General features: G+C 37.3%; 1 protein-coding gene across 1 annotated transcript in view; it reads right to left on the bottom strand.

The window, feature by feature from the left end:
* dpyda.1 (dihydropyrimidine dehydrogenase a, tandem duplicate 1) overlaps positions 1-14,426 on the bottom strand; it is a 177,804-nt gene that overhangs the window by 87,230 nt on the left and 76,148 nt on the right. Inside the window, exons 10-12 of the mRNA XM_035414829.1 lie at positions 13,830-13,999; positions 11,335-11,545; positions 3,346-3,530 (exon numbers count right to left, since the gene is read on the bottom strand). Of these exons, the coding sequence (XP_035270720.1) occupies positions 3,346-3,530; positions 11,335-11,545; positions 13,830-13,999 (566 nt within the window). The remainder of the gene's footprint in view (positions 1-3,345; positions 3,531-11,334; positions 11,546-13,829; positions 14,000-14,426) is intronic.

Genomic DNA, 14,426 nt, shown 5'->3' with positions numbered 1-14,426 from the left:
AATTCATTTTGTTTCACAGTGATAAAAGCAACTGATCATTTTGTGCTATTTTAATATAACTGGGTTGCTTCTTAAGAGTAGAAATATCACAAGCTCAATAAAGACAGATACATCACTACATTAATGCCCTTTTTTGTAAGTCAAAAGTAATACTTTCAGTTGTAAACCATTATAATTCCAGTGTTAGGGCTTGTGGTTCAAGTGATCTTTGACTGACTGTGATATTAATCTGTGAACTTCCCTGCAAATTGCTTGATTCATTTCCCCGTCTCTAGTCCATTACTGTGAAAGCAAAGCAATCTACTGTCCTTCCTTCCTCTGTCCAAGTGGTAATTTAATCGGCAAATAAATACTTATCTTCCCTTTGTCCTGACCACGGCTGCCTTCCAGCAATTAACCTAGGCCCCAACTGGTGAGGCCTGGCAAACACTGCAAGCTCACTGCATAATTTCAACCAAATGGAAGGATTAGGAGGTCAAAGATCTCGACAAGATCACTGCCATGCAAGGAGTGAGCCACGAGCCTAGAATTACTGGCCACGTTTATGGAATGCACTGTTTCAGATTGCCAACAACCTGCCACCTGAAAGTGGCACTTTAAATTTGTGTGTAACTCGTAATTTATAAGAGTACACAAAATGCATTTGGCTCTGCTAAGGTTTAAGCGTGGCCTCATCTTGTTATACATTATCTTAATATGCAATTCCCATTTTGCCCATGTTATAAAAAAAGGAAAATAAAAATGTAATTAGAAAACATCAGATTTGTCATTTTCATATGTAGTCATTTTAGTTTGGATGGCCTTTTTTTGTTGCACTTGTAAGGAGTGATTATTTACAGTAAATAAAACATATATTTATGTCAGTAAACTGTCCTGTCAGTAAACATAACCCCAGACATTCACACAGAAAGCTATACAGTAGGTGCTGTTAGTGCCTGTGACAAAGCAAGGCAATATAACGTATAAACTGGAGACTGATTTTAAATGTGTAATGTACAAGTAAGTAGTGAGGCTGTTGGTAGAACAGAGTGCACACAATACATGGTTTTCATGTTATATTTCATTTTATTTTATTTCTCTAAAAGCATGGGAATTGTTGATGGCTTGTTCCACATTAGCTTAATCCAAGGCTCTTTCTCTATCCCTTTCTCTCTCTGATGTCCCTCTGTCCCCAGGCAGACACCACTGAAACAAGGTACAGAGTGCTCTCACCTGCAGGTACTTCCTAGTAGCAATCTAATTAAGTTAAATGAGCTTCTATTGCCAATGCCTTAGAGGTATGGCATAGGAAAATAAGCTCTCTATTTAGCGTCCAACTAAAAGCAGTGAATGCTTCCCATAGTAGGCTGTCCCTTATGGTAAATGTGTGATGAGCTGTTAGCACTATGGAGCTAATTTAATGTAAAAGAAAAAACATCTATTTTTTATTCTTGAAAACTTACAATGAACTTTATTTCTTTTAATAGTAACTTATGTTTTTTTTTTTTAAATTAGAAATCACAACTTGTGTTTTAAGTCATAAAATATATTTACACTTATAAAAGCTCAATTTTTCCGTGAGTATGGCTAAAACAAATGTCAGATTTCATTTTATGTTTCTTACAGTAGAAATGTGCTTCTGTTCAGTCAGTACATGGAAATAATTAAATGGATACCATACTCTCTAATAACAAAGTAGAATTAGGTTAGTGTGCCTATTAAGTCCAGCCAAATCTAAATTTAGTTTGTTATTTGAAGTTTAATTAATTTCTTGCCTTTTTAACATTTTAGATTGACAAATATTATGAAATATGTGAAAAGTCCAAACTGGTTTAAATAGGCACCTGGCATACCAGTTAAGCCCATAGTTGTTCCAATAAGCCTATCACATACATGAAACATATATTTAAATGCATTTTAAATGTATTAATTTATTTGTTATATAGTTTAATCGGTAAAAAAATCTAATCAAATTATAGAACACTGAACATGGAACAAGATCAAATACTTAACCTATAAAAATGTACAACCTTTTGACCTTTTACCACATTTTGTTGCATTGGTATCAGATTGTTTTACACTTAGTTCACATTCCATCTCATGGTGGCCATTTTGAAAGTTGTGATAAAACTTTACTACAGAGGGGACCTTTAAATTACATTTTTTCTGACACTTTTGTTTTTAAGCACTGACTTTAATGTGAAATTAAAAGATTAATGACCTGATATTAGTAAACAATAGCAGATTGCTCATAAACAAACATTATCATTTATAAAATATTATTTCTGAAGCCACACCTCGTGGTATAGGAAAAACACTAGTGACATAACTTGACAAGCACTTAAAATAATTTAACACTTACACATACATCTTTCATTCTTCCTCAGTATTTCCGATTCCCTCTTGTGATTTTCTGTTCATATCAAAATACTCAGTGCAGAGAGGGTTCTAGTTGTACCCTTTTTATTAAGACAAAATGCCTCAAGCATGCATGGACACAAACTGTATGTATGCAATTGTGTGTGTTTTAGGCATCTCTTATCTGAAAATAATTCATATTTATTCTTCATTGTGCTGAATTGTGTTTACTATAAGTTGTGTTTATTATAAACCGTATGCTTGTGTAATCTAAACATTGCTCGCCTACTGTGTATTTCAATCCATTTTTATCAACTGGGCTTAATAGGAATATATGATGGCCTTAATTGTAACAACTGTTTTCCATGGTTAAAAAGTTGGAATAATAGATTCTAATTAAAATATATTTAGAAAACAGTTGTTTAAGCTTTTAATATAAAAAGTAGGCTAAAGCACTGTGTTGGCCATGTTCAGGTACCTTTTTATGTTCTATGTGAAAAGAGCTATTTTTATTTATGTTTTATGAATTAGGCCCTTCTAAGATAAATGCTATTTTTAAAAATACACTGCACTTTTGTATGTCGCTTTGGTTAAAAGCATCTGCTAAATAAATGTAATGTCATGTAATGTAAAAAAAAAAAAGGTTACAGAGGTTATAATTATAAGTTGCAAGCTTGATGTGATTAACAAGTACAAAAAAATGATAGAATTTTATGATCATGTCATTCAACAGCATTCATTAAAATAAGAGCAAAAGATTTGAAGAGTACTTCTGAACATCCAAATATAAAATAAGTATATGGCTGTGCATGTGTAACTATGAGCATGTATATATGAACACCGTGTCTCAAAAAAGAATCTATCCTTGTAACTTTGTCTTCGTGATTAATCAGGTTTTCATATTCTCCCGTGTCGAAAGGCCTAATTCTCAACATCTGCTGCAGTCTATCAGAATCAGCACAAATGCAACAACAAGCGAGCAAATGAGTGGAGCGTGGGATGGGGCACCTGGATGTATCGGTGGATGTGCCAGGAAGCCTGCTTTCCGTCGTTCACTGACTCCACGGTGGTGTTGGCCAGGCCAGCGATGTCACCGCCGGCAAACACCCACGGCTCACTGGTCTGCATGGTCTCGGGGTTCAGGTCGGGGAGACCCCATCGGTTAAGCTTGATGGGAGCCATGGCTTCTTTCACTGTTTACACGGACGGGAATCAGAGAGGGGAGCTTGAGGCGCCAGGAATCACACACAGAAAATGTTTCAGAGAAAGCAAATGGCAGGGAGAGAGAGACCTTTTCTTCCCCCTCCGCTAGGTTAATGTAAAACCTCACGGCGCATTCTATTCACTGTACATTTACAAGGAGATACTCTGTCAAGCTGATCTACATTACAAAATGTGTGCTTTTTAAAACGTGCATGGCTATATAATTCATCTTCCGGGGAATGCTTTTCAGCATGGACGATGCCCAACATCTATCAATGAGGAGGACAATATTAAATACAGAGTTGCGGTTTGCACAAGATTTATTACAGACTATTAGAATTACTGAAATTGCTTCACCTCTGCGTTCACACAATGAGTAAGGTCTCAGAAAACAAATACTTAGGCTGTAAAATGAAATCCATGAATGACAGAATAAGAAAAAATTCACATTGCACTGTCCTCTACAGATAATACAGAATGTATTGCCACGGCAATTTGCGATTCTTTCAGCAAGGACAGTAGAAATTGTGAAAACCATGAACACAATTATACACATTGTGCTGGAATAAATACACACGCACACAGACCTCCTGCTTTGATGAATGGATTCATTTAGAGGAAATTGAGAAAAGAAACAACACAGGCTTGATTGCTGTTGAAAGACCCATCACAAATACATTGCAGTCAGCAGCTTTGCTCGGTTTTTCAAGAAAACCTTGAACTCTTGACTGGTCGCAACACAAAACCCAAATCACAGATGCCCCATCAGGTTTATCTTGTTTAATTACACTGAGTTCAGACGCATATCTGTGCAAATAATTGAGGGAAAAAAAACAATAAAAGACATAATTAATGGTAAGATTGAAATAAGAGGCCTGGCCAGCCCCCATGGCTATGAGCTGAATATTGTATTCCTGAGATTCCGGACGTTCTCCACTTTTTTAAGTAGCTGAGGATAAGAGTATCTGCTAAGTGAATGCAATGTAATGTAATATTGGGGACTGCCAGTCTGTGTCAAGATTGTAAAAGGGACTAGTGCTCTCAAAGGGGGACAGGGGTGCAGGACAAGACCTTGATTCTTGTTTCAGTCTCCGCTGAATGCCCCCCCCCCCCCCCCCCCCCCAATCCCCACAACAGTCCTCACCTCTTCAAGGCCCAGCCCTGATAATCTCCTTTATCATCATTTCAACAAAAAACCTCTCCATGTAAAGGAATTTGTTTCTTTTTTCTCCTGCTGTTTTTTTTTTCTCCCTGTCTGCCGTGGAGAGGCTACCGAGTGTGACAGGGCTTCAGTACTCCAGAGAGATTACTCTTTAAATAAAGCGGCTTCCGGAGAGCCCACTGACTGCCTCTGGAAGGAAACCTCTCTGGCAGGTGCAGATTCCTGGCTCCATTAACCGAAGGAATCCATGCTGTCTTATGTGGTACAAAGGGGCATGCATCAGCATTACACACTCTGTGAGGAGGATGGAAGACATCCCAAAAGTCAACACCATATGCATTTAATGGCGAATTTTAATGCCTCACCCCATTGCACGCATGCACACACACACACACACACACACACACACCCACGCACCCATGCACACACGCACACACACACACACACAAAAACCTCTACACAATCCATTTCTTTTTCCAAGCCACAGTGTCTGAATACAATACACATCTTCTCTATGTAATTCATGTATTGAACTCCAAATTGCACAACAAAAAAAACAAAGAAAAACAAACGCATGCCATGTAAAAATATAACTTATTGTAACTGTATGTGCATGCTGAGGAAACATTAAAGTCACTGGGTATTATGAACAGGGAAAAGACAATGACTTAGTTGAAAGCTTCCCCCACGAAAAGACAAGAGACATACAAATACGTAATACTGGTGTTCAGCATATATTAGGTAACATTCTATTAATAGATGCTGAAGGATGGGGAAAATGAATGAAATATTGCATATTACTTCAAATAAGGCAAGCCAGTCCCAATTTATTGGAAACGGGATCACACAGATCTTGAATCTCTGCTTAAAGCTTGTTATTGTAGCTCTGGATGCACCTTATGCAAATGGACAGTTCTCACCAGCACAAACAAAGATATATGTAAATACACGGTCCCTTAAGGTATCATTTAGGCACAGGTAAACATTACTCACATTTCTGACATTCTGCAGAGGTCATTAACAGGTCATTGAAGCTTGAAAATTATTTGTCAGACAAATGTATTGTCTACTCACACCACGAACATGACCTCATTAAATATGCTAGAGACATTATTGCTGCAGAAAAACGTAGAATGAAGTGTACAGTAAAATGAAAGATAACAAAGTAAACCTACGGGCCACACACAGTATATAGCACTTGAAAATTCAACTTGGACACATTTTTGTGCCTTTGGACAGAGCTACAGGAGGAGTGAAGACAGCGAGCATGTGGTTGATCCCCAGTTAACTTAAACCTTGCCCATCGGTGGGCTGTTGCCAAGGATCTAATCATTGTGTCACTGCATTGGGCCAACCCTCTAGATTGCCAGCAGACTTTCCAGCTATGTCAGCTATTCTCGCCCTGTATACACTGCTGTACTCCCCCTGCGGACTTGACAAGACACTTAAGTGGATAAGTAATTCACATCTCAAAGAGGAAAGAATACAGAGTGCTCAAAAACACATTTCTCAGCAAAATGCTTCTTTTTCATCCTTTTACAGAATAAAACTCATCACAACTCCAACAACATATAGCACACAGTACAACACCATACCAAAGACGTTGTCTGTATATGTACTGAAAAATACATGAAGTGGTACGAAATGCACAGCACTGTCCAGTGACCACATGTGAAGCATAAGCAAGTATACCCCAATGCCCAAATGTTCAGAAAATGGACATGAACAATCATGCACAAACACATACACATGTACACATACACATGCACACACACACACACACACACACACACACACACATAACCACGCACAGACATATACACACAAAAGCCTGTATGTAATAAACATTTGTCCTTAACTTTGAATAAGAAATATGCTGAAATCATTTTTCCATTAATTGTGATTCCCTAAATCTAGCCTTCATTGTAAAAAAAAAGAAAAAAATAACTTAAAACATGCATTTAATTATGAGTGAAGGTTAAGAGAAAATGTTGATTGAATCAAGGACACATGAGTGGATAAAAGTCCATGCATCATGTATAAGCGTCCAGACACAGACACACACACACACACACACACATTCTGCTTTAAGATAATCAGAGATTTGCTGTCATGAAAACAAGAAACAAGATTTAGAAGTGTACAAAAAATTCATCATAACAGAATACACCCTTATCAAATCTAATAGCTTAGCTTGTAGTGAAGCAGAACATTTAACTCTGTCTGTTATCAGCAATTATTCTTGTTTTAATTAACCCTGCGGAATAATTGCTAATTATAAGAATGCCCTCCTTCATTCCAACCACACCTTTTGCAAATTGGAAACATTGAGTGTTCTGTAATTGATCAGTCAATGATTGCTAAGTCAGTTAAAATTCACAGGCACCTTTGTGAAACTGCAGATGTTGACTCTAAAACAATAAAATAAATATTTTTTGGTAAATATTTTGTGGCAATGGAATTTTCTTTAACTTTATTAAAGCTAAAAATGGTGATGATAAGTAATATATTTCATTTTTGTAGCTAAGTGAGGCATGCAAACATTTAGTTTCATACATACTGTACTGTATGTTTTACAGAAGTGAGTAATTGTGAATCCATGCATAGCATTATTTGCACCTGGTTAAATAGCAGAAATATGCATTAGCATATTGAGTGATTCAAAAAACAGTTTAACAGTTGACATGGGCAAAAAAATGGCAAAATTCCTGCATTTTCAGATTAAACAATTTCATCAGAGTGATGTTGTCCTCTCTGGACAGTCCATTCAACAGTGAGCCCACAGCACGACACTAGAAACTGTTTACATAATAAGTCTCTAATTAACAATCATGCCAGGTTTGCCAATTGTACTGCAACATAATTATTTTTATAAAAGAATGGGAGGTGCTGCTAGTTAAAATATATAGCCATAATCAGACATTAATCAAGTCAAGAGTAAGGGAAAGCACAAACCTAAAATAATTTAGTACCATACTGCCATAGTATGTCATAGTATTTCTAAATTAAACAACACTTGCCTTCTTAAAAAGAAATTGATCAGTTTGCTAATTCAGTACAAACAAAAATTAAGAGCTAAAATAATATATTTCATATTCATCATAACGTATGAGTGATCCCTAGCACAATCCACAATTTATAATCGAAGATACTAGCAGACTGAGAAATTAGCACCGGTTAATATGAGGATAAGAATAAGACAAAGAGAGCAGACTAATTGCATGTAATGATCACGTGACGTGAAGTGTTTATGAATGTATGAGCATGTGCTCATGTGTGTCAATTTTTACTCTAAAAACACAACCTGAGAGATGTATTCACCATTACTCATTCCACATCTGTGTGCTCCCAAATGTAAACACAGACCATGCAGGCTATTATGTCTGGCTCTGATAATAAAGGATAGGTTTACTACATTCTCTCAAGCCCCACACATATTTTGATGAGATGACAAGGGATATATATCACATAAAGTCCTGCTAAAATCTGCTAAATACAGATAAGATGAGCCACGGTAAATTCATGAGCCTTTTCTCAATGATGGTGCTGAGAAAATCTCCAGGAATAATTGCAGGTACAACATTCAGAGAATGACCTGTGTCTGTCCCCCAGCTGGATGTGGTTCACTAGAGATCTGTTCTCAGACACAAACAAAAGTGAATTCAAACTGACTCACGAAAAAATGAATATGTATGCTGAAAGACCAGTTAAGTCAAAAAATGCTAAAAAAAAATAAAATAAAATAAAATTTTGGAGAGAACTTTTGCATAACACGTTTGTGCTGATACATAAAACTATATATTTGTACATACTTTAATGGATTCTTAAGAAACAAGTACAGTGAAATGACTTAAGTTTAATTTGTCATTCCAGTTCATACACTGCAGAATCATGTGAGTAATTAAATATTACTTGATAGCTAATAATGTGTCAATTATTATATATATACATAAGACAATATTTTAGCATCTAGTATTAAAGCATGTATGAATATATTAGTATTAAATATAAAATAAAGCATTAAATCTCCAGATAACTTTCAGATCTTATGCACACCATATAACAACAGAAACCTTATGCCTTATTCCATGGCACTTAAGTTACAGGATCAACAGTTGAGATTATGTTTGAACGTACAGTGAAATGAGGTATAATGTAAAAATCTATCTTGTAGCAATCAAGACCATTATTTTGGTTACAACACATAGTGCTGGGTAATATTTGTCAGTGAAACTGGAAAGACAACATTGGGGGAGCTAAATGTGAAAGCTTGAAAGCTCCTGTTTAGCCCAAGATTTGTCTCATTCAATTTTTCAACATTCAGCAAATGGTCCAAAGCAACTTACACAGCTTACATTCTTTAGACACAATGGATTTACACAGTTGGATATTTACTGAAGCAATTTGAGTTAAGTACCTTGCTCAAGGGTACAATGGCAGTGCCCCACCTGGGAATCGAATGCACAACCTCAGTTGCAAGCCCAGTTCGAATATTCATTACGCCAGACTGGCACTCCAGACATTTAAACAGTAGTTCCCTATTTCTGCTGGCTGGTATAAAAATAAAATTATTCACATTATGCAAAATTACACTGCTGAAATATTTCCACCACATCAATATTACTTATGACTTGAATCCGAGCAGTATATGCTAATTCAGTATTTGGATATTTCTTTTCACTGAAATTAGTTACTCAAACAGCAATGAAGCTGGTTTTATACCACGCCATTGCTCTATTATAGCTACAATGAGTTCCATAATGTTTGGGACAAATTAAGACATTTTATTTCTTAATTTGGCTCTGTACTCCAGTTTTAGATTTTTTAACCAAACAATTCACATATTCACACACACATATTCTGGCTAACTAGTGGTTTGCACCTTGCAATGTAGCCTCTGTAGTTCTAATCATGTACTTCTGTAGAAAGTAGTCGCTGACACATTCGCGCTTGCCTCTTGAAGAATGTTTCCGATCTGTCCCACAGGTATTTGGGGTTTTCCTTCATTATGGTAATCAATTATAGAGGTCTTCCTTGGCCTATCACATTCTTTGCAATTACTGAGCTTAACAGTGCTCTCTTTGGGCCTCATTCACCAATATCTTCCTAAGTTTTTTCTTAAATTTGTTCTTAAGAAAGGTCAGAAGAAAAATCTACGTCAGATTCACCACGTGTTCTTAAACCGCAGAATTGTTCGCACATGTGTTCTTAAAATGATGAATCCCATCGTCCTCGTAAATGTAAAGCGCGTGCCAGTTGTTCCTAATTAGCATAGGTAAACGCCCCGCCAATCCCCATAAAAGGGCATGAGACTGCAGGGCCGTGTGCACACACAGAAATCGAAAAGAAAAATTGAGAGCGAACAAAGTCAATAATGTCGAAACGAATATCTAAAGAAGGTGAAGCATCGGACTCCAAACGTAAGAAAAACTTCAGTAGTTCTGAAGTGGAGGTATTGCTGCAGGAAGTGAACAGCAAACGACCTGTCATATTTAGTAGCGTCAGTAGTGGATATAAAATAACACAAAAAAAGATGCATGGGATGCTATTACTCGTTCAGTGAACGCTGTATCCGGAGAAGGGTGAAGAAACTGATGAAGTAAAAAAAAATGGTTTGATCAAATCTGAGGCAAAAAAAAAAAAATGTTGGTGGGAGTGGGCGCAAGGAATTGCGTGTTATGCATTCAAACGACAAAGAGCTTCTCGTCACATTAATACCGCTAATTAAATCAACCGGCAGTAAACTGCATCGGAGTAAACCCTTCGATTCACAAAAAATGTATTGCCAGTCATTTTGGTGTCACCCCCCTAGTGACGCCTCTGAATTGTTCTCTTCTTCAACATGTCCATGTGTTTAAAAAGAGTTACCTAAGTGCTCAGTTTGTGTTCAAAATTTAAACATTTGCTTTTGCAGTATAGACCAAAGATTGCATAATTGTAACCCCCAAAAATAAAAGGTCACTACAATGGTTTGTTTTTTATCATGTATTTACAGATGAACTCCCGCTGAGGCAACCACCCTCTGAGGTGGAACCTGGTACCTTAATGTTTTGTAAAATAATGAAAATAATTATTAAAAAATATTATAAATGACAAAAATATTATTGTAATTTAAATCCTATAATATTATACAACTGTAGAATTGAAGAAAACGCAATAACCAATTATTTTGCACAAACATGTCAGCACTCAAATGTGAGTAAGTGTGCTCTTGAGTGTGCGTGGATTCTGTTCTTACCTAAGAACAAATCCCAAATAAGAAAACATTGGTTAATGTCAGAAGCTTCGTGAAAACTGCGTAAGTGGGTTTTAAGAAGAAAATTCTTCTTAAGAACAGTTGGTGAATGAGGCCCTTCCTTCTTAATGATATTACAAACAGTTGATTTTGGTTAGCCTATGGTTTAGCCTATATTTCTGGCTGTTTTTTCTTTTTTCTCAGCCTCATAATGTCTTTCTTGACTTTCATTTGCACAACTCGCACAACAAGGCAATCAAAAGGCCAGAGTCAAAACTAGAACCAATCTAAAATTGCGGGGTACAGAGGGAAATAAAGAAAAAATGTGTCTTTGTCCCAAACATTATGGAGCTCAGAGAATATACTTGAGATAAAACCATCGTGAATGAACACTTACCTTTGGGGTCATTCAACATCGAGCCAAATGCGCTGATGATGTAATCAGCTTTCAGTCGCACAGTTTGTTCCTCGTCCTCGACCCACTCTCCAGACTCGGTCTGCTCAGTCCGGCAGAACTCCATGGAAGACACCCGGCCGTTTTTCACAATGACCTCGCGAGGGGACAGGAAGGGTAGGAACTCACACTTCTCCTCCTTTGCAAGCTCCATCTAAAGAATTGCCACAAAGAGATGAAAGTTAAAAGAGATGAAGTAGTACACATCTAATTATTTTCAGATTCTATTTGGAGATGACATCAGGCAGACTCTATTTGAATACTTATTTGAGTATTTAGTCAATACATTCCTTTCTAAATAGCTGTCCAAGGACGAAGGACAGGCTTAGTATTTTTACAGAAAATATCAGGACAAGTATACAGCAATAATACAGCATGAAGTGTCAACAGCAAAAGTCTGCAATGCCTTGCTGTTTAAGAGAAATCTGAGTGACCATTATGCGGCTATCGTAATGGTCAATCATATTTCAGTTGATTTATCAAGATATGGACAACAGCTGAAAAAGTATACAGTACTATACAACTATACAATACAGTACGGCTTGCTCTTCCCCCACAGTTTTTCTATCTCGATTCAGATCCATACAGAGCTGGTGCAATCTCGTTGAATTTTCTCCATTACATGAAAGTACCCAATGCCTACAAGACTTTTAAACTTAGGCCCAATAAATGCACTTTATTATTATAGTGCACTAGCTGTATGCCACTTTAAGGGAAAAAAGGAAACAGCTATGAATAGGTACCTTATTTTCAAATGTGCCATTTCTACAAAAATGTGGTTATAGTGCCAAGAGAAGCAAGTAGAGAATAGGAACAAGGAAGTTTCAAATATGTATGTCTTTGAAGAAACATGATGAAGTAGATTGTTGACTTTTTACTATAAGATGAAAGTATAAAATACAAATAAAATATACACATGCACAATATATTGTACATTGCATAAGGTGATCTGGGCAGCCCAGTTCGTTTATACTAATATAGTTTACATGGCTCCAGGTGAGTGAACTATGGTAACACAGAGCGTGGATTTAGTTGTGGAGATACAGCATATATGTCCATGTTTTTTTTTCAGACATGTTCACAATAACTGAGAGAGCCATAGCATTAATTTAACTTGATGGATTGCGAAGCACTGGCCAATATCTTCCATGCATATGTCCAGGGCAGCGCAGAGGGATCTAGTCATTCCACGCAGGGCTATGTGGAGTCTAGAGTGGGCTGCCTTCATTCATGTGGAGAATTCACTTTGTTGCGCTCTGTGCGAATGCGTGAAATCACCAAGAGAAAACCTGTGGAAACCAGTGACATGGCAACCTGATCGCCCTGTGGGGAAATCTGTACTCAATTACCTTGTCATTCCATTAATTTCAAATGGATGAGGTGCTATCATCATCATCAACTATAAATTGCAAAGACACTAAATATACTTTCACATATAACATGCAGTCACAGTGATCACATAATCAACACATTCCCTAACTTAATTTGGTCCAAATCAAATTTTGCTTTTTGAAATTGGATGATACCACACACGCTCACACACACACTTGAACCCTCATTTCAAATATTTTCAAGAAAAAAAGTATATATATATATATATATATATATATATATATATATATATATATAGTGTGTGTGTGAGCGTGTATATATATATATATATATATATATATATTAGGAAGGAACCTAAGATTGATCTCCAAATATAACTGAGTTACAACAAATTCAGTTAAAAGGCTCAAATATGAGATGGAAAAGAATGCATCAGCTCTGTACACTTTTAAGCATATACTGCATACTACAACCATCAGTAAGCTCGTGAGGAAAACCCACCAAGGGCTATTACTGACAGCGCAAGAGTTCTCAGCAATCTAATCGGCAAGTACCTATGAATTTGATGAGAAACAATGACTGCACAAAAGATAAGGCAATCCTTTGTATCAGTCAATGCATGGTCTCAGAGGCAAGTCTTTCATATAACTGCCAAAGACAGCAATGAGTGGGTTTCTCCCATAGATCCAAAAAAAAAGCTACTGCTGTGAAGCTTGTAGGGCTCTTCCTCTATGAATGGAGGTTTTGACAGATATCATCCAGTTACCACAGCTCAAATTCTGCCACCGAGAGAGAGAGAGAGAGAGAGTGCAAGAGTGAGAGAGCAAGAGAAAGAGCAAGAGACACAGTAAGAGAAAAAGTGAGAGATAGAGAGCAAAAAATAGACCGATAGAGAAAAAGAGCAAGAGATCAAAAAAGATAAGGACAGAGAGAGAGAGAGAGAGAGAGAGAGAGAGAGAGAGAGAGAGAGAGAAAGAGACAGGCTCAAGAGAGGTGTCAGCAGAGCGTAGACAAGATGTCTTAATAAACCCCATTGCCACCGCATTAGCTCAGCAGACCAAATATTAATAAGCTCTGTCGCACGGGCCTCCGTGTTGACGCTGTACCTCTTCGGGGACGGCCCGGATGTTTGTGAACCCCTTCCTGAAAACCACAAAGACCCTGCGGGCGCCGCAGCGCAGGGCTGAGGTGGCGCAGTCGAACGCCGTGTCGCCCGCGCCCAGTACGATGACGGTGCCGCTGAGGTCTGGCAGCTGAGACCGGCAGCTACACATCCCTATATGACAAAAGGGAGGGGAAAAAAAGAATGTGATTTGTGTCTGCGGAACCGTTTCTGTTTAACGGCTCAACAGATACTAGTACTTAAGGCAGTGTAAAATTGCATCTTCGAGTCTGCCGACACAGCATGTCACTATCAAATTATTCTGCTTCAATGAGAAGCAGTTTTACTCCTTCTTTTTTTCTCAAATGTCCTCGTATAGGTAATTTCATACTTGGTACCTTCAGCAGAGCTGCTTTTATTTTATCTTGGATATGGATGACTACGGACTACATTGAACACAGATGATTTCAGCATCTGATATCACATCCCACTGAATCCATCAAAATCCGCTCTATTCCAGTAATCTGATACATTTCGCACATGAAATCATACAAGGGTTTCCCACACAACAATGTGTAGCTGCACTGATAGAATATTTTGT

The sequence above is a fragment of the Anguilla anguilla genome, chromosome 4 (assembly GCF_013347855.1).
Source record: "Anguilla anguilla isolate fAngAng1 chromosome 4, fAngAng1.pri, whole genome shotgun sequence".
NCBI lineage: Eukaryota > Metazoa > Chordata > Actinopteri > Anguilliformes > Anguillidae > Anguilla > Anguilla anguilla.
The sequence above is the reverse complement of the archived record's forward strand: the minus strand, read 5'-3'. Positions and strand labels throughout refer to the sequence as shown.